General features: G+C 46.1%; 1 protein-coding gene across 6 annotated transcripts in view; it reads left to right on the plus strand.

The window, feature by feature from the left end:
• Positions 1 to 20,505, plus strand: part of LOC105092694 (carboxyl-terminal PDZ ligand of neuronal nitric oxide synthase protein) — a 281,400-nt gene that overhangs the window by 214,941 nt on the left and 45,954 nt on the right. For 5 of the 6 annotated variants that reach the window (XM_010984410.3, XM_010984411.3, XM_064477935.1 and 2 more), the window contains one exon: positions 14,154 to 14,262. In XM_010984410.3, coding sequence (XP_010982712.1) covers positions 14,154 to 14,262 — 109 coding nt within the window. Of the gene's footprint in view, positions 1 to 9,831; positions 9,959 to 14,153; positions 14,263 to 20,505 lie in introns of those variants that run through there. The other variant, XM_064477937.1, reaches the window with a different exon arrangement.

Consider the following 20,505-nt stretch of genomic DNA (forward strand, 5'->3'; position numbering starts at 1 on the left):
TTTGCAAAATTCCCAGGAAGTGGGTACACTTGTTCTAGAGACCTCTATCCACGATTGGGAACCAGACAACCTAAGCACATTTGTTGAATCCTGGATGTGACCCATGTTTGAAGGTATTTGGGGAAGGTGACCAAAAACTTAGCATTAAAGCTTCAGAACATATACTCTGTTAGAAGATAACAAACAGCACACAAACGACTATTAAAAAGGCAGCATTGCCTTTGAGAACACTGAAAAACAAGAAGTCGAGCGACCTTGTTCAGCTTTGATCCAGGAGAGGGCCCAACATCTCTTCATGCTGCGGGACTAAGCACAAAGCAGGGCTGCCTTTGAAAATAGGCTCCTTCCTCAAGTTGGCCAAGATGCCACGAGCCCTGTCTTCTCTCACTGCTGTGCAGTTAGCTCTTTGCTTGGGGGGTTGATGGCCTTTTCTTGATTATCTTGGTCTTGGACTGTATCTCTTGTCCAGTTGCTCTCATAACTATCGGAGGGCAGATGGGAGAAATGAAACCATAATAAACTGTAAGTGTGTTCATCTTGGTTTTTAGTGATGGCCCCAATAAAAGGATGTTTGGAGGGGAAGAGCCTCAGAAGGACCACCCCTGATGGCTGAGATCTGCACATGAGCTTCTTGTCTCTCATTGTCTCCCATTAGCACATAATCAGTCTTGGAAGATGATACTGCCAGAGGTGGTGGGGTGCTGCTGGTGCATTTCCTTCGAAAGTTGGAGTGGCCATCTGGGCAGTGGGCTAGTGGTCAGATCTGCCTATCCCTACTCCCGAACACTATTTAAAAAAAAGAAAAAAAATATGTATGTGTGCGTGCACATGCACACATCATACATACATGTGCACACATTTATTTTTATGTATGTGTGCAAATATGTGTGTTCAGGAGTGTTTTTTAATCAGAAGAGCTAAATCTAAATCTCTCCCAACTGCCTTTGTTCACTGATGGAAAGGACAAAGCCCTAAGGAAACAATTAAGCCTGGCAGATGCCTTAGCTGACAAAGAGGAATTTGACAAGCTAAATGCAAGAGAAACTGCAAGCGCTCATAAACCAGGTCCCAAGAGAGCCTTTAGTGTCCCTGGCAGGCCTCCCTTCTCAACTGCCACATATTTACATGAGCCCTGTCTTTCAGGCCTTCAGAGCCAGGATGGATCCATATGTATCTCCTCTCTAATAAGATTGCAGCAGAATGTTTCTGATTGCACATACTTACATTTTGAGCCATGGTAGTCACCCTCACTTGGGGGAGAGGGAAGTAAGGAATGCACAGTAAAATGCAGATCTGGAGCAGGTGAAACAGCCTCTGCTTTTAATCAGTACACTTTCCTGAAAGATTAGACTGACCTCACCCCTCAACCAGTCTCGTTCCTCCTCCTTGCACATCAACACAGCCTCAACACTCTGCCAGAGAAAGGCTTAGCTAATTCAGGAAGGCCACCAAAATGCTGTCTAAGAAGGGGAGAGGGAGCCAAGCCAGGGGTCGACGGCCCCCTGTGCGGCAGGTTCACAGTCGGTGCCCCCTGCCCAGGCTTAGCTAATTCAGGAAGGCCACCAAAATGCTGTCTAAGAAGGGGAGAGGGAGCCAAGCCAGGGGTCGACGGCCCCCTGTGCGGCAGGTTCACAGTCGGTGCCCCCTGCCCAGAGGAAGCACTGCGGCCTCTTTTCTGAGGTGAACTTCTTTGGTTGGACCCTGTCTCTTCTCTCCATCTGTTTCTTGAGCCATCATTTTCTCTGCATTTCCCCTGGATCTTGAGGCTATTTCTGTTTTGTTCCTTTTTTAGCCTATAAATAGGCTCAGGTTTTGCCATCGTGAAAAGAAAAGATACTCCTGCGGCCGACCACGCTAGCCTGCTCTTTCCCTGCCAGGCTCCTTGGAATCGCGTTTGCTGTGTGTATTCCCAAAGTCATTTTTCAGCTCATTACAGTTGGGCTTCCTGTGCTCTCTACAGAGACTGTCCTTGCTGAGGTCACCAGGGATGTCTTAGCTGCTGAGTCTCTGGCTCACCTTCTGTCCCCATCCCATTCAGTTTCTCTGAAGCACTTCATGCTCTGGACCTTTCCCTCCTCCTGGAGACGCTTTCCTCACTCAGCTTCCGTGGTGGGTTTCCCTCATTCCTCCTCTGCTCTCCTGGTTTTTCCCCTTCTCTTGTTCTGTTTGCTTCCCAGTGGATCTCATATTTCCCATGACTTCAGCCACCCTCCCAAGTCCCTATGATCCTATGTCTTGCCTTTCTCCTTGGTCCCTTGTTTCCAGTCATCTCATAGGCAAGTCCCTCTGAGTGCTTTGGTGGCTCCTCATCATTGACCTGTTTAGAACCACAGTCCTCTTCTTCCTTCCCTGTCCCCTCAACTTTTTCCTGCTTCTGTGTCCCCTGACCCAGTTAACGTTTAATCCACTCGCCAGGTCATACCAAGCGACACAACTCAGAATCTTCTCCTTCCCCCTCCTTATTCTCACATCTGGAAAAATGACGCTTGAATCCATGTCCCACCCATGATCACAGCCTCTGCCTTAGTGAGGCCTTCAGCTTTTCTTGCCTGGACTCAGGTTGACCAGCCTGGCTGTGCAGTCTGGGCACTGCATAACCCAAGGTGTGTCAGTCACCCTGCCCTGTGCTTGGTCCCTGACTTACCCAAACTCTAACCCTCATGACAACTCCCTTGTTTGTAGATGACAAAACCAGAACTTGAGGATCAAAAGACTCACCTGGAGTCTCACAACTGTAAGCAGCAGAGCAGGGATTGAGTCTCGCCCTTCTGCCTGGCAAGCCCTGGGTCCAGATTCTTACTTCCTTCAGATGTTCCATATTGCAATAACCTCTTTATTGGCCTCCCTGCTTCTGCTCATGTCCTCCTCCAGTCTCCCCTTCACAGCACCGTGACTACCAACTTTGTCGTTCCCCTGATCAGGCCCCCATCAGTGCCCTGAGCCCTCCAGGTGAAATCTGAGCAGGCCCTGACCTCCCTGTGTTCCCAGCTCCTGCCAGCCCCTTGGCATGTGCTGTGTTCCCTGTGCCCAAGCAAACTGTGCTGTTTCGCAACTCCGTGCCTTTCTGTGTGCACTTCCCCTTGTAAGGAGTTTTCTCCTCTCCTGTCTGTGTGATGGACAGCTTTCCTTTGTTCCTTCCTCCGGATCTGCTCTCCCCAGTGCTAGGTGCCTGGGGAGGCTGGCCTGTGTGTACCGCATCAGCGGGCTGCTTTACTGTCACGAGAGCTCCTGCCAGGGGGCACACGGTTCTGTTTCTGGGTTCTGGTAACCTCTCACAGCCCTGCCCCCACAGGCCTTGGGGTGCTGAGGGCTCTCTGGGGTAATGTGTTCTCTGGGGTTTCTCTGCACTCTGCCTTCACCTCTGTAAATAGTCCCTTATTAAACTCTCCCTGAGATGACTCAAATTATCTGTTTCTTGCCAGGACTTGGACTGATCTGTTCCCCACGCCCCAATTCTTGCCACCTCCCACGTGTTCTTCAAGAAGTCACTCAGGCAGCAGCTCTCACGTGGGTCCCCCCATACCACCGTACACTTTTCCTGGCTCTCAGGCATGTGGCTGCATCCCCTCCACGGCCGTGTCTATAGCGCTCTGTCCCACCGTCCTGCACGTGTCTCCTCCATCAGCACTCTGAGCTCTTCAAGGGCGAGCTCTGAAACTGCTCCTCTCTGTGTCCTGAGAGAGTATGATATGGGGCAGGGGAGGAGGAGGGTACAGAGCAAGATGTGCATTTCTTAGAATAAAGGTTATGCCAACCACCCCGAAGGCACTGTAGTCCCTCAACAACTGCTCTTGGAAGGTGGGGAGACAGAGAGGATAAGAGAGCTTCCAGTATAAGGAAAAACAAACAAACAAAAAACTCTGGCCACCTGAGGCCTCCCAACCCACCCCTTTCCCAAACTTGTAAAGTAAAAACAGAAGACCAGTGAAAAGTGATTAGAAATTAAAAGAAGATCAAATATGAATCAGTTTGTTTTAAAAATTTTGCTCTAAGGCATGTTAGTCATCTAGAAGTAAAGATCCATCGTCCCTTATGGTTAAAAAAAATAAAGAAGACACTAGACTGTGATGGAAAGGGACATGTCCCAGGAGAAACCAGAATGGTTCAGCCATTGCTCCTGGGGGAGTGTGTGTGTGAAAATTAGGGGAGTTGACCCCTAGGATTGTTGACCTGCCCTGCGCTCCCTGGCTTTTTTTCTTATCCTCAGGTCCTGCTTCAGGTGAGCTGTGATTCAGACCTCCTCTGATGCAGCACTGGGCATCATCAGGCAAGCAGGTCAGAGCAGTCAGAAAGAAAAATGTTAGGAAAGACAAGTATCTGGACATTGCCAGCCAGGCATACCTCGAGCCCTGGGGGGGGCAGGGAATGCCCTCTCTTCATTTCCTGTCCCAGCACATGAGGTTCCCCATGTGCTGAGCAAGTGGCCTGAGGGTGAGGGATTAGAGCTGAGTACAGAGTGTGTTATGGAATGAGTCCTGGGAAGCTTGAATGGGTCCTTTAAAGGCTGCCCTTGGAAAGGCTAAGCTGTTCTTAGACATGTATAGTATTCCTGGGTTGGTTTATCTGAAGACACTTGGAAGGAGGGCGGCAGTCAGGGAGAGCAAAGCAATTAAGCACCACTCACTCAGGTGTCCAGCGAAGATCTTACCCACAAGAGAATGAAGTTTTTGACTATAAAGAATCTCTAAAGGCACCCAGGCCTTGGAAAATTACCTGGAATAAGAACATTCAGGGGTTCCTAGGTGGCATAAATGTACCATAGCACCAACTTCTAGCTGGATATAGAGATAACAGTCGTAGTAATGACAATCTAATACTCAAACTGTATTTGACAGTTATTAATCAGCTAAGCAGATAATGCAGATGTTAACTTGGTTAAGATGGCCAGGGTTCAAATTCTGTCTCTGAGACTGTAGTGGGTCAGATTGTGTTCTTCAGAAAGGTATGTTGAAGTCATAACTCATGATACCTGTGAACGTGACTTTATTTGGCAGTAGGAACTTAGCTGATGTAATCGAGTTAAGATGAGGTCATAGTGCATTAGAGTGAGCCCTAGGTGTAATAACTGGTGTTCTTATAAGAAGAGAGAAACTTGGAGACGGAAGCATAGAAGGGAGATGCAGGGAGGAAGGCCATGTGACGATGGAGGCAGCATACTGGAGTGATGCCACGCAAAGCTAAAGAATGCCAAGGATTGCCGCAACCACCTGATGCTAGGAGACAGGCATGGAGTGGAGTCTCTCTCAGAGACTCTAGGGGAAACTAACCTTGTGAACATCTTGCTTTCTGTCTTCTGGCTTCTGAGCTGTGAGAGATTAAATTTAAACCATCCAGTTTGTGGTAATTTGTTACAGCAACCCTGGGAAACAAGAACAGATGCCCACTAGCTGAGTGACCTTGAGAAAGGTGACTAAGCCCTCTGTTTCCTATTGATAACAGGGGTATAGTAACAGTACCTACCTCGTAAGGTGGTGAAGATTAAGCAAGTTTTTACCTGTAAAGTGATGAGAGCAGTGCCTGGCACATGAGAGACACACCCTAGATTCACAAATATTCTTGATCTATCACCTCAAGTTTTTTGAGCACCTACTGTGTGCCAGGCACTATGTATAAATCATGTCGTTTGATTCCCGTAACAATCCTGTGAGCCTCTTCTTGTGCCATTTTGCAGTTAAGAAAACTAAAACTCAGAGCTTTGAGAGAGTCGAAGGGCTGCAACCTTGGCTGAGGCTTTGCGGCTCTGCTCTGTCAGTGCTGTTACCCCACAGGATCATAGGGACCTCACGGGGTATGGGGAGTGGGTAAGAGAGGGTGTGAATTTTGATCACAGTGTATTTTACATTGGGAAGATTTATGACTAAACCTTCTCTCCACGTACCACTTAAAGAAGGGAAGCATTCACTGTCTTGAAAGCAAGAGGACAGATTGTTTATGGGGCAAAGAAAGGAAGATGCAGCTTTCTAAGCAAGACTCCCCTCGCACACACCAGTCAAAGCAGCGCCCCTTCTGTCTGCGGTGTGTGGTGTATTCTCTCCACTCTCCATTTCTGTAAGGAAAGCTGTGTCTCTGAGCAAGAGTCTCCAGGAAGCCTGAGGATGCTCAGAAGTGTAGGAAGGATGGCTGACCTCAGAAAACTTGAGCATGCCAAGTGTGTGAGCCCAGATAACACAGAAGCAGAGAAGGAAGAATTGGCAGTTTGTGTAAATGGGTTTGGTTCTTGAAAGCCAACAGCAGGTGACAGTTATTTTGGAGAGATTACCAGTACTGCAGAGAAGCTGAAGCCTTGAAATACACGGAAGGATTGTTGTGGTTTTGCGAGGGACACTGGCCTGTTTGCCTGCCTGTCAAGTAGTGAACAAGAGGAAATTAACTTAGCACAACCCTTGACATTTAGAAAGTGCTGTTTGTCAGTTTGTGGTTGATTCAAGTAAACCAGGGGAGATTTAGGGGGATGTAAGAACGAACTTTTTAACAGCTGTGAAATTAAAACATAAATTAACTGCTGAGATAGGCAGTGAGGGTGCCTTCACTAGACTTTCAAAAGATAAATGTGTGTTTGTCTGTCTCTCACTAGGTTTTAAAATTCAATTGATGGCTTATTTCTTAAGGTTCACAGTGGATAGTTGTAGTAATAATTTAAATAACATTTGCATAATGTTTTGCCTTGAAGAAACCTTAGAAGTCAGCTGTAATACTTGCATTTCTCTGCCTGCCGTTGAGGAGATGGGCTTGACTGTCTCACAAGGTCTCTCCCAGCCCTAGACTCCCAGGCTTCTTTCCAGGTCATGCTGTGTTGAGGCAGGTCTGTGACGTATGGCCCGGTTAAGGTGACAGGAAGACCTTGGACAGTGTATCCCAGCACCTCAGATGTCTGTGGAGTAAAGAGACCAGTTACGAGCGACTGCGGCACCACTTCACGAGCTGGTCCCCATTCCTTTAGGCCAAGAGAAAGTCAAGTCTGAGGGGGGCAGTCCTCAAATCAAGAATGGCTGAAGTGGAGGATGAAGAAGATGGTCGTTGAACTAACTTCTAATGAAAGAAAACTGGCTGAAGTGATCAAGAGCCCTGAAAACACAGTGGGAGGGAAAGATCATCCGATCAAAGCAGTAATAAAGAAAAGATCAAGATGAAGGACAATTTTATCGAAAGTTTAGATTAAAAATAAGACATGGGAGAAGGAAGATGACCAGAGGAGGGAGTGTGAAACTGCGTGAGTGCTTCAGGGCTGGGTGGGAAGAGAAAAGGACACCGTGTTCGGGCAGCACACGGGAGCAGGGGCTGGGGTGCGGGTGGGGCTGGGGTGCGGTGCCACACTCATTGCTATAGATTCAGGTGTGGTTCTGTTAGCAAAGCATTGGGGGGCCTCGCTCCAAACTATCACCTTTCCTAATATTCTCCCGAGGCCCTCTGAGGATAACACATTCCTTTGGGAAACCCACAGAAATCGCATGAGCTGCTTAGGGAATCCTTGCTCCTGTGGGCAGGGGTTGTTCTGGGTTTTCCAAGGACCGTGCTTCATGGCTGTGCCACCCTCAGCGGGTCTCGAGCAGCAGGTTAGTTGTTTTCTGTCTTCTGCGTTTTTCGCACTGTGCTGCTGCTTCTCCCAGAGGTTTTGCTTTGAGAAGGCCCCCTGGGTTCTGCCTTCACCATCTGTGAGTTCCTTGATGGCTTTACCTCATCAATCTTGGTTCATTTCCATATGTCTTTATGGGTTAGGGGTGCCCAAGCCTTCCAGGGGCTTAAGAGAAAAATCTCTGCTCCATGTTCAAACTGGAGAACCCCCAGAGAGACGGTGATGTCGGGGCGACAGTGGTGGTTTCTCTTTGTTCTTCCATTTGCCTTTTCTATAGTTATTTCCAGTTTTAAAGTATTTGTACAATGGGTTACAGTATATTTATCCATCTCCTGTCTCATCCATTCTCAATATTTGCCCGTTCCAGACCTGTACAGCCACTCTGAGAGAGGTTTTTTTTGCTCTCACTTGAAGTACTGGGGCTGAGAGCAGGACAAGACTTTGCTTGGGCCCCATGGCAGGTCTGGATCCTCTGTCTGCAGGTTCGGTGCTTTGTGCTTGTGGCAGGCCCCTGCCGGCCAGGCGAGGCCCAGCAGGTTTTGAGCAGGAGTCGGCATGGAGACTCCTCTGCGGAGCTCTGTGTCTGTGAGTCTCGGATGGGGGAGCTCAGGAAACTTTGCAGGTGATTCAGGACCTTTCATGTTCTCTGTAGCCTGTGGGTCCCAAAGTCACCAGGCAGTCCCCATGGAAATGAGGGGCAATAGGGGCAGAACAGTAGCACCTGGGGGGGACATGGCCATGCATTTTAGAGTTTATTACATTCAGAGAGAGGGATAATGACAGAGCAAGGTTGTGGCCTCATGGCCAGAGACTGCGAGCAGGAACAAGAGATGAGAACTTAAGACAGAAGCACAACATAATTGGTTCCAGTTGGGTCCAAAAAGGTGAGACCATGAAGAAAAATCATGTGAGCACCATAAAATATTCTTTGAAAAGTACACAGTATGGAAAGGTGCTGTGGAACTGAATCTCTGAATCCACTGGACTCATGGAAAAGGCTGAAGATGAGAGGGAAGATGTGTGACAAGAGAGAAGCACATGACCAGGGGAAATTCTCAAGTCCCGTTGTTCTAACCATGTCTCTCCTTTTTTTCCTTATAGTAGAGAACTGTCTAATCTTCAAACTAGAAACACTGAGACATAAGTGACTTTAAAAAATTGAAGAAGTTCAAAAACCATGAGGAAAAAGGCACACGTCCCTCACTCCTTTAAGTGTGTCCAGGCCTTGATCACTTAGACCCTGGGGTCCTAAAGAATGTGATTGCAAAATCATGAGGAATGGATGAGATATGAGAGGATTACAAGAATAAGACATTTCACTTTCTAGAAAGAGGGGAAATCTGGGTCTAGGAGTCACTGGTGAACTTGTTATTGCCCCTGGGCAAAATTCTAGAAGAGATCATTAAGCAGATAATCCGTGAGAGCTTGGAAAAGGAAATAGTGATCACTAGGAGCCAGTCCTCAAAACCAATGACCAAGTATGCTTAGGAAATCTGCCTGGAGAGCAGTTGTGCAAATTAGCTTTGAATGTTTGAATTGACCACCATGTGAGGAAGCAATGAGATGCTGTAACTAAAGAAAAAAAAATGTGATGAGAGATGCTTTGCTAAAAATTCAGTTCTAGGCCATAGAAAATATTTACTCAAACTCACTCTGTGATGTTTTCATCTCTTTAGGAATATGTGTTCAGTTCTGTGAGCTGCATTTTAAGAGTCATTAGCAAGTTGGGGTATGTACAGAGAAGGTTAACAAGGAAGACAGAACTCTTATTTACTGAGCAAGCAACTCGGCATGTGTTGGGCATTGTGTTAAATGTTGGGAGCGTGTTTTAATACTTAATTCTATGATGACATCATGAATCTACCTGTTTCAGATGAGGAAAGAAAGGGTTATGTCAACTGAGTAGTTTACATGAGACCAACATCTAACGGCAAAGCTAAGACTTGTACCCAGATCTCTCTCCTTCCAAAGCCCACTCTTTCCACAGTACAAACCTACCAGAGCAATGAGGGGTCTGGAAGGTGGGCCAGGTGAGGAACTCTTGCAGGAAGAAGTGTATCACTTTAAAAAATAAGAGGAGTAAGTACAAAAACAGTGGTTGTTTCCAAATGTTCAGATGGTTGCCATTCAGAAAAAGGATTAGCCTTGTTCTCCAAGGCCCCAAAGGATGGAACTCAGGCAGCAGTGCGCGAGTACTAACAGCGGTTACCATTTATTAACCATTTGCTACGTGCTGATCATTCTGTATCCATTCTTTCTCTAAACCCCGTGAATGAGGTATGGACTGTGACCATCCCCGTTTCGAAGGTGAAGAACCACAAGGAAGTCGAGGTGATGACCAGGCTCTCACAGCTAGAAAGTGGCACAGCCTGGCCTAAAACTCAGGTCTGTCCCACACCAGGGTCCGTATTTTCAACCCCTTCCCTCCACCGTATTCCTGCTGGTAGATTTCTAATCAACGTAAGGGGGAGTTTCCAAAGAATTAGAAGCTCCTAGAAAGGGTGAGGGAAGCGGGTACTCTAACAGGAGTGATTTGCACACCGCGGACGAGTGCTGAATGAGAGGGGTGCTGGGTTAGACAGGCCTTATGGCTGCACAGGTCTCTTTCTACTCTGTATTTTGTTTTCCCTGTGTTCCTAACAGAAACAAGTTAACCTGTAGATTAATAGCCGCGGAAGTGGGGAAGAGGGTGTGGGTGGTGAGTCTAGTGGCTGTTTCTCTCTTTGTCAGCTTACATTTCAACATGACAGTAAACCCCAAATTCAGGTTCTCCAAGATACTGTTTAAATATTTCAGTCATTTATGGCCATAACAACCTGCAGAAAAGTTTATTGCTATGGAAGCGTAACAGTTCCATTAATGAGTGAAAATTATAAATCTATATGTAGTTTGAAATAAAAAAATTTAAGGAATTTGGGGGGGAAACAAACCTAACAAACCTTAGGAATCATTATTAACACTGTGTGAACCACTTTGGTATCCTACCCTCGATAATTATACTGGAAGTTGTGAAAACTGAGATACTTTTTAGAAGCAGGATCAGAATTGCCCTAGACTTAAGGATAATGCTATAGGAAGGGAAAAGGGAAATCTTTCTTTCTTCTCTTCAGTGCTTACCCAAGTCCCCACCCCCAACACAAAGAGTCACAGTTCTTAAAAACAAAAGTAAAAAAACAAAGTATGAAGGAGTAAGGATTCTTGGAACATAGTTCTTGATCTGGAAATTTGGACCTAAGGCCTTAATCTGTTGATCTATTAATTGGTTGGTAAATGGGGTCACATGGAAAAATTTCCTGCTTCTTGACTGTGTTGGTGGACACTTTTCTAAGCTCTAACTATTTGACTTTTTGGTTGGCTAGGGGTTATTTATTAATTTTATTGAAGTACAGTCAGTTACAATGTGTCCATTTCTGGTGCACAGCATCATGTCCCAGTCATGCATATACATACATGTATTTGTTTTCATATTCTTTTTCATTAATAGCTAGAGGTTATTTACTGTTAATAACTAGACATTGAGTTTCTGAACTTTGACATAACAGGGCAGTCCCCAGAGAGCTCCAGTCCAAAGAGAGTGGCTGCCTCCATGCCCAGGTGGTCATCATATTTGCTGAAAATGTGCTTTGCCTACCAAGGTAAAGTTAACCTTAGCTTGCTGCCATCCCTGAGTGCCTTTCATGTCTGTCTTGCTGGCATGCCAGTCGGCACTCATATCTGCTCTGTCAATTTTAAATCCAGTTCTCAGTCCTTGGGGTAGTGTGTAATAATAAATGAAAAACTCGGAAATCAAAGGAATTTTATGTGTGATGCATCTGAACTAACTGGACCTGTCTTACTGGGGGGAAATGACTAGCCGGGCCACATGATGGGTGCTTACCGACAGTAAGGACACATTCCTCCCTCCTAAGCAGGCGTTAGGAACCTCCAGTCACCATGCTGGCACTGGAACACCAGGGTGTGATCCTCATTCCTGCAGGAGCTTCAGCATAAACAACATAGTGTGATGTATGTGCTATGGTTAAGGTGAGCCCCGGGGATTCAGCAGCTCACACTTGGGGGCAGGGTGGGCAGGGGAGGCTTCTCTGAGCCAAGTCTCAAAGGATGCCAAGAGTGTCACCGCAGTTGCACAGGCAGGCAGATACGTGCGACTAATTCCGAAGGGCTATGTAGGTCAGGCCTCTGGAGAGAAATGAAAGTAGAAAGGTAGAAACTTCACCCTGAGGAGTTTGGACTTTATCTGGAGGGCAGTAGGAAGTCTTTGAATGATTTTTAGAAGAAAATAATGGGATGTAGTTTGTGTTTTTAAAAATACCACTTTGCTAGCAGTGTCGAGAGTGGGTTAGCGTAGGTGAACTAGGAAGCAGAGAGACTAGGTGGGCTGCAAAAAGCAGGTGAACAGCAAGGACAGGTGGACAAAGGCAGTGCCAGGAAGTTAAAGGGAAAAAAAAGTACATTTCTTTTTAATGTTGAAGAGGCATGTGAAGGAGGCAGGCTGCAGAGGCCTTGGTCGTGACTGACAGGTACTGGGGAATGGGGAGGAAGGAGCAGGGATATTGTCCAGGTTTCTGGCTCGAGTGGACACGATGCCCCTCGTCAGGAGGGGGCTTGGGAGAAGGAAGGCCATGCCTGCTTGGAGAATTACAGAGGAGATGATGAATTCAGCTGGAGGCATGATGAGTTTGAGAAGCTTGCGGTGAGGACCAGGAGGGCTTGTCGGGAAGGGCTGGCTGGGCGGGCCTGGTGCTCAGGCAGGGGCTGCTGCGGTGTGGTTGTTGGTTTGTCCCTTCCATGTTAGGAGGACACTTCGGTGTCACTAGATGGGTAGGGGACTCTATGGGCCCCATAACGTTAGATTAGTTTCCTTAGAAGCCACATGAAACAAACGTAACTTCTGTTTCAGCGTCATTTAGAGTTGGTGGGCCTGTGAGATGAACTGAAATGACTTCTAGCAGAGTTCAGTGTAGACACCATGGTCCCCAGGGTGAACTTGGGTTTCTTCCCAGGATTGTTCTTCTCTCTGCATCACTTTTCTTTTGAATGTCCCTCTCAGGCTTCTTGGGGTCCTGGGTGGGAATCTCAATAAAAAGACCTCTTAGAGGCTGTATTGGTAAGGAGAAGTAAAACGGCATTTTACTCATTATTTCACCTTCCCAACAACCTGCAAGGTGTTACTATTGATAGTCCCATTTTACAGATAAGAAGACTGAGCTGCTGAGTCTTGTCGTAGTTGTAGTGAGGGGCTGAGATGTGCGTATGACTCTAAATTCCATTCTCTTTCTACTACACAGCACTGACTAAAGCAGATCAGACCTGTTAAATCCCGGGATGGAAGTTACCAGTGTTGTTTTTGAGGAAGAGATGTTTTATGGAAATGATATGGCCCCAGAGGGTTTATCAAAACCTTGGATCACCCAAAATCAGTTCCACTGCTGTGTCCCCGATACTTCCCTCCCCTGCTCCATGCTGACAAAACTCAGCCCTAGTGGTTCTGGAGCACCCTGTCCTAGGACCACCCCCACCACCTCCGCCGAGAGTCAGCTGTTAGGGTCTGCTTATGTATCCCCGTTTTCTAGTCTTTCCCTCTGCCTCTTCCCCCATCTCCACCACAGCAGCCAGAGTGATCCTTTAGTTTAAAGCATTAGGAAGTCTGCCCTCTGCTCAAGAGCCTCCAATGGCTTCTCTTGTCACTTGGAGTACAGTCCCTGACCTTCACGGCCGCCTACGTTCTGGCCTCTGGCTGCTGCTCTGACGCTGTCGCTGACCACACTCACTCTGAGGTCAAGCTGCGCTGACCTTCTGGCCATTCCTTGAGTGCTTAGAACACCTTCTGAACAATGCAGGGCTTTGCATCTCACTATTCCCACTTCCCGCAGTGCTTTTGCCCACATAGTCCTGTGAGTGGCTCCCTCACGTGATGAGGCCTCTGCCTCTTGGTGAGGCCACCCTGTCTAAAACAGCAGCCCCCATCAAGCTCTGTCCCTTATTTTTCTTCATAGCACTCATCACCGGTACCCCTGGCTGCTGGGATAGTGCCTGGCCCACCACGTGCACTCAGGGGGATGGGTTGAGTGATGGAATGAATTCCATGGAAGCCGTGGGCCTAATGGAGAGGGACCGGAAGTGAAGTCACTATCACCGAGGGACCTACGATAATGAAACAGAGTGTCTTAGTCTCTCCCAGTGTGGTTAATGTTGCTGGTTCCCTAAGTCTTCTCATTTGGAGTTAACTATGAACGGGTATCAGGAAACTTGCTCCCATTTCCCTTGGTTAGATGCAGATTTATTGGTCTGATAAGGTTGGGAATGATTTTTTCGTTCTAACACATTATTACCAGGACAGATTTGCTGCCTAGTAATAGTGTGGGGTCCCCGTCCTACCCACGCCCACTCTTCCAGATCTGGAGGGTTAGTGGACCTGTTGACAGTGCCTCCTGTATTGTGGCTTTCATAAGAAGATGATTTTCTCTACAAACTTGACTTGAGTGAGCTCTGTCTTCAGTGTCCATAAGCAGAGGTTTCCTTGTTGGAGATTTGAACCTAATGCCATTTTCAGTGCGTTTTTCTGTTGCTCTTCCTATAGGATCTTCTACGTCTCTCATGATTCCCAAGACTTGAAGATCTTCAGCTATATCGCTCGAGATGGTGCCAGCAATGTCTTCAGGTGTAACGTCTTTAAATCCAAGAAGAAGGTAAAGGGGCAGTCATTGGTCATCTCTTACTTTCCTCGGACGGAACCAGAGTGCTCCCAACACTGACTTGTCTCCCTGTTGATAGAGGGATAAGGTTTGTAGGTGGCTATTTTAATGCGAGCTTGAGGGGAATAAACTGACTAGTCTGTCATTGCTCGTATATAATGAATTTCTCTTAGTTTCATTTGAACTTTGTACTTAGTTGGATGCGAACAGCTGGAGAGATCTCAACCATTGGGTGAGTGAGCTGCGTTGGTACCAGGAGTGATGCTCACCATGGGGTGCATTAGGAAAGAAGCATTGCCACTCACTAAGGTGACCTTCATCATAATTCTGTGTACTGGTCAGTGGCCCCCAAACATGACATGTGGCATCTAGCTTAGACTTTGCATGTGATATTGGTCGTCCTGGATAGTTATTTTGGTATAGCAGCCTTGATGCTTGAGTAAACGCAACTTTTGCAATTCTGTAGAGGTATGCTTCCTTTCTGGCACTCCTTCAGGAGTCTAACACACGAAACTGGGGTTTTGGAAACCTGGGATCTAGCGCCTCATCACCCCTGGAACCCTGAGTGATGTTGTGCGGGTCACGATCCCCCATGGGTCTTGGCTTCCTTGTCTATAAAACAAGGAGGAGAGTCAAAATCAGCATTTCCTAAAATGTAGCCTGTAAGACATTTACCATCCAAAGTGTTACATGTAAAACTATTTTATTTCAATTTTCTGGGAAGTCCTAAAATTAGCGAAATCCGTTTAACTTTAACCTAGCATTTCTCAAACTGATTTAGCCATGGAATCATGTTTTTTCCCATGTATTTGCGATAATACCTTGGGAATTATTTTTCTGCAGAAGAGATTTTGGGAAACACTCTATTTATGCCTCTAAGGCCCCTTACAGATGTACCATTCTAGACACAAACCACTAAGCCTGGCTTTCTATGCGGGCTACTTCCACATCCCTTCCTGCTTGCCCTTCCCTGACGCTGTGTGAAGTCTTAATGCATCGTATGCCGTAAGACATCTTTAATAGCTTTGTAGGTACCTTGCCAAGTGGGCATAATAATAATACATGACAGGGTCCAGATTTACTATCATAATTATCCTGGCCCCCACCCTAGCTCCACAAAGAGAGTTATACTTCCTGGTTCAGCCTCTTCCTCTAAGGAGATTTGTGCTCTTACCCACCTGTTCCCAGACTTTTCAATGCAAATCATGACCTTGGATGGAAAGAGCTAGAATTTGAAAAATGGAAGGAAAAGGGGGCAAGTTGCCAGACTTCGTTTCTAGACAGTAGTACAGTTGAGAGGGCATAAAGTGTAAGTGGGGCAAAGTCGAGCTGATAGAAAGAGGAGGAGGAGAGGGAGAGAAAGAAAAGCCAGAGGGGCTGCGGATGAGAATTTAGGGTTAGGGAGAGTGAAAGGCCCTTGTGTGGCTTTGAGGTGTAGTGCATCTGGGAAGGAAAGAAAAGGAAATACAAAGTGTTCCTGAGAGTTATGAATTGGATCATCTGTAATGTTCTTTGACAGAAGGAACTCAAGACTAGAATTTCCCTGAATTCATGTTAAGTGCTCAGCTATATTCATTTGAGTCTGACTTACTTTTGTCCAGAGACTGGATCATGTGGACCTTGAAATTTATTAGTTACAAATGGCACATTTTAGTTTATAGAGTGCTTTAATATTTAATTTTACTTGATCCTTACAAAAACCTATGTGAAGAAGTTAAGACAGGTAATTTTCACCCCTGGTTTTACAGATGAGTAGATTAAGGTTCAGAGAGATTAAATGACCTGCCCAGAACCAGGGAGACATGCAGAACAAAAGAATTGTGAGCAGTAAACCTAGGTAAAGGAGATCATTATATTTGCTTTGCCATCTGATCTAGTGCAGCAGCAAAAACACAGTGGGGTCATCCGATTCTTCTGCCAAAACCTGAGTCTAAGAACAGTGCCCACTGGCACTTTGACCTTGACATGGAGCATAGAATTAAGTTCTTATTACCCAGTGACAAAGGAGCAGTCATCTGGTTCCCTATCATATCAGCTTTTCCCATGTCTCATGGCTCTCAGCTAATCCTGGTCTCTGGCTCTTATTTTTTATATCCCTTTCACCCTCACCTACTGAGGCTGTAACCCTTTAGAGCTGGTTCTCAGGCCCTTTGCTGGCCTGTAGCCATGCAGCTGAAGGAATTGTTTCCAGACAGCCTGGGCTGTGAGCCCCATTACTGCCGAACTGTAGATAGAAGGGCTAGTTTCCAAGCCAGGAAAGAGAAGTGAATTAATTGTTCAGCAAAGGAAGCAGAATTGGGGAGGGGTGGGGAACACGTCTGCAAGGTTTTGTACGTTTATCCTGGTTAGTCTCCAGATTTGGTGATTTACCTTCTTGTAGGGCACTTCTGGTTTGGAGAGATAATAGCTTGGGAAGGAGTTTTAATTGGCAAATGATAGAAATACCTAAGAGGTGAGGAGAAAAGGACTATATTCCCTGAGGAAGCACGTCTTACAGGGTTGTTTCTGGATTGTTGGAGGTCAAAAGAGGGGTCCCTTGACTGGAAGCCAGGAGACCCAGGTACTCATAGAGCCCTTGTGTTGCTCATAGTGTAGGAAAGCCTTGTATGAGCTCCTTGCTATGTCAGGGCTTTGGTTACTGCTGTTCACATCACATCATGTCCCCTGTGTGTGCATCCAAGGCACATTTCCCTTTACCTTCACCACGGGGAACAGGGTTGCCTTTTCTGTTGGTTGAGAACCTAGGTCAGGTGTCTCAGCTCCTCCCTGTACCTGGCTCCCGGCACAGTTGTTATTCCATACCTGTGGCTCTGCCTTTAGTTACTCACATATGCAGCCAATGTGGTTCTCATCTTGAGCTGGTTTTTTTTCAGTTGGGCTTTCAATAGAAGCTTGATACCACAATGTTGCAGGAGGATAACATACCACCAGCTAATCGCCTATAGTTTAGAGTAATACTCTGAATTATCCAAGTTGTAGCCTTATATTAAGTAAGATGGTAATATCTAATCGCTTTTGGTTGCTGACTGTGTGTCTGTGACCGTTCTAAACTCTTCCTATGTGTTGTCTCATTTCATCCCCATAGCAGTGCTGTGAGGTAGGTATCACCATGCTCTTCATTTTATAGATGAGAAACTGGATGCTCAAGGGACATAACTCACAATAAGTGGTAGAGTCAGAACTGAACCCAGAAAGCTGGACTCGGGGGCTCACCTTCTTAACCACCGCATTGTATTATCTTCATCAGGAACTTGCGTCACTGAGGAGTAGCCTTGTTCTCCAAGACCTGTTTGCAAATGGGTTCTACTATAATCGTTCCTGGGATATGAAGAGCTCCTTACCTCTGAATGGCCCAAGTCACTTGACATAGATTTTCCTTTTTTTTTTCTCTCTCTTAGTATCTATCTTTGTTTGATCAGTATTGACTCCACTTCACAGTTGGAGGAAAAAAGGGTCCAGGGCAGTAAATTGCCATTGGTCGCACAGGGAGTCAATAGTGCCACTGAGATAAGAACTGGGCTTCCTGCTTCCCAGTCCAGAGTTTTGGCCATTGAAGTCTGTTACACGAAACTCATAGAAGACACATGAACCTCTCTGCACTTGAGTGTCTCCAGCTACCAAATAAGAGGAAAGGCATTCAGGAATGCTGATTTTTGTGTGTGGAGTGAGGTGATCTTCAGGGAACAAATCTTATGTGACTGGGAAGGACTGCCAGGGTGATAGGGCGGGGGGTCCCAGCACTATTCAGACTAGTGCCAGAAAGGAAGGGGGGGGCCTTTTCCTCGTGTGGAACATCCATTGGAGACGCCTCCTAATGACACGGCTTTCCTGTTTCTCCTCCCTGGGGGATAGAATGATAGTATTCATTTTCAAGGCCCTTTGCCTCTCGCGCAGGCTCTGCATGGTCTCTTGACCTCTCCTGCGGAGTGGATGTCACGCTCCTGTCATTTCCTCCCGGCCCCAGGAGGACGAGGCTGTCCGCCCTGATTAAGTGTGACTTTGTGTGAAGTGTTAGTGATTAACAGGAGCCCCGGGAATCTCCCCATTATCTTCCCGGGCAGCTCCTTGAAATCGTTCTGCCTACAATCACAGCCCAATTGGTTTGGGTTAGGAGAAATCATTTCCTCCTGTAATGCTGTCGCCATCAGATTAGGGACCACAGCTGAGAAGTTTAACAGTCCTTTAGAGCTGGCAGTGGATTTTGAAAGATAGTGACAGTCATGTGCTAAAGAATAAGTCACTTTCCTGGTCAGGCTTAAGATATGGAGGAGAGATAGGTCCTAAGTTTATATATCTTAAGTGTTGGGGTGGGACTGGGTTGGGAAGTCAAAATACAGAAATCGTAAGTCTCAGAACTCGTCTAGTCCCAACCTGTCTGGTTATGGAGAGGAAATCAGTACATGGAAAAGTGATTTAACTTGCCCACGGTCACCTAGCTGGTTACTGACAGTACTGAGCAACTGACAGCTGTTACTTGGCCTTCTTTTCTCTCTGGGACTGTGGTTCATGGACCAGCAGAGAACAAGGAAACACCTAGCAGGCCATTGGAAATTTTAAGATCCACTGTCTTCTGTCAATGTTGGAAGTCATACCTGCTTTGGAACGAAACTTTCCCCAGAGTGAGCAGTATTCTAGTGTCCAAGACATCACCTTGATCTAATTATATGATCAAGGCCATTAACGAACCTGTTAGACAGAAACCAAACCCGTCTCCCATTTCAGAGTCTTAGTACGTTGGGTCTTCTTCACTGTGAAAGTCCTGATGTATTTTCTCACTTCAGCACTGCAGATTCTGTAGACTGCAGTCATTTGGTAGATATAAGCTTAAATCTTTTACTAAGGTTCAAAAACACATTAAAGAAACATGACCCTGAGTCCTGTTTTTATTGAGATTCTGTGCTGCTGAAGGTCAAGAGAAGGACACTGTACTTCTTGCTGTGATAGATGAACAGAATTATAAAGCTGTGAGCTGTCCTAGAACTGACTTGCTGGGCCCCATTTCCCTAGGATTCAGAAGCACTCGGCGGATAAATCTCAAGTGCTCAGAAGATACAGAGTTGGGGGTGGGGGAGAAGTAAACTAGAGTAGAGCTGCTAGACCAAGGAAGACACTTTCTTGTAAGAAGTGTGCCCCCACTCGGCTCTTCATCCTCTTCCTGTGGTCATGTTCGTTATTATCATTGTCTTCATCTTCATACACACCTCTCATTTTGAGCTTTTTGACTTTCCTTACTTAACTGATGACTCCTTTAATCATCTCCATGGGCTGCGAAGTTGAGAGAGCTTTTTCCAGGACAATGAAATTCAAAATAGTGCCCAAGGTTGTTTATTAAATCATCTACATACTAAGACCAATAGTAATTACCTCAAAAGATTCCCAAAGTTTACAGGACCAACCAACAATAAGGTCATTTAAAAGGAGGACAGAAAAACATCGACTCTGATTTTTATGTGGACCAGTGAAGTACAGAAATCAGCCTTTTGATTTCTGTCTTCGTATAGGAACCACTGCAGGCTTTTGTCTGCTTTTGAGTAGACAACCTGCTCTCACTGAGAATATAGTGTTATCTTCTTGATTGTTGTTGCAGTTCATCAAATATTGATGCCTGCTAGGTATATAGTTGGTACCAACGTTAGGCATACCGGAAAGAATAGCTGTGCTTTGCATCTTGGCTTGACTTCTGTGCTGGATTGAGGGATGGCCTGAGAGTGGAAGGGAGAGGGTTTTGTCAACATGAACACGGAGATGGTTTAAAGAAACATTTCTGTGCGCCGTTTGCGTAAGTGGTATAAAGTTCTAAGACAGCTTCTTTTCCAGCCCCGTTTTTACAAAATTGCTGTAATTGGCACTCCCGCGAGTTCAGTGCTCTCCATCTGCAGCTGAGAGCCACTCTGAGGCTAGACGTGCCTTCTCTGCTTTGAAAACATCAAAGCAATCATATCCAACCTAATCTTGACAACTAAAGCCCACAAATGCTCTGGAGTTGCTAATACAAAATGGCTTTTGGACAGGAAGATTTGACCCATGTGGCCAAGTACTTTCAGGGACTTATGTAACAGTAAGCTGGATCTGTACAGAAATAATGCAGAATAATGATGTTTAAAAAAAAAAAAACTAGTAAATTCCAGAGAATGGCCAGATCCTGGAGCTAGAAAAGGCTGCTTCCCCAACATATTACTTATTTGCTCTGCTTTGTACCTGGCTACCTTCACATCTTTAAAACCCCTGTTGGATTTC

This window comes from Camelus dromedarius, chromosome 23 (assembly GCF_036321535.1).
Source record: "Camelus dromedarius isolate mCamDro1 chromosome 23, mCamDro1.pat, whole genome shotgun sequence".
Classification (NCBI taxonomy): Eukaryota; Metazoa; Chordata; class Mammalia; order Artiodactyla; family Camelidae; genus Camelus; species Camelus dromedarius.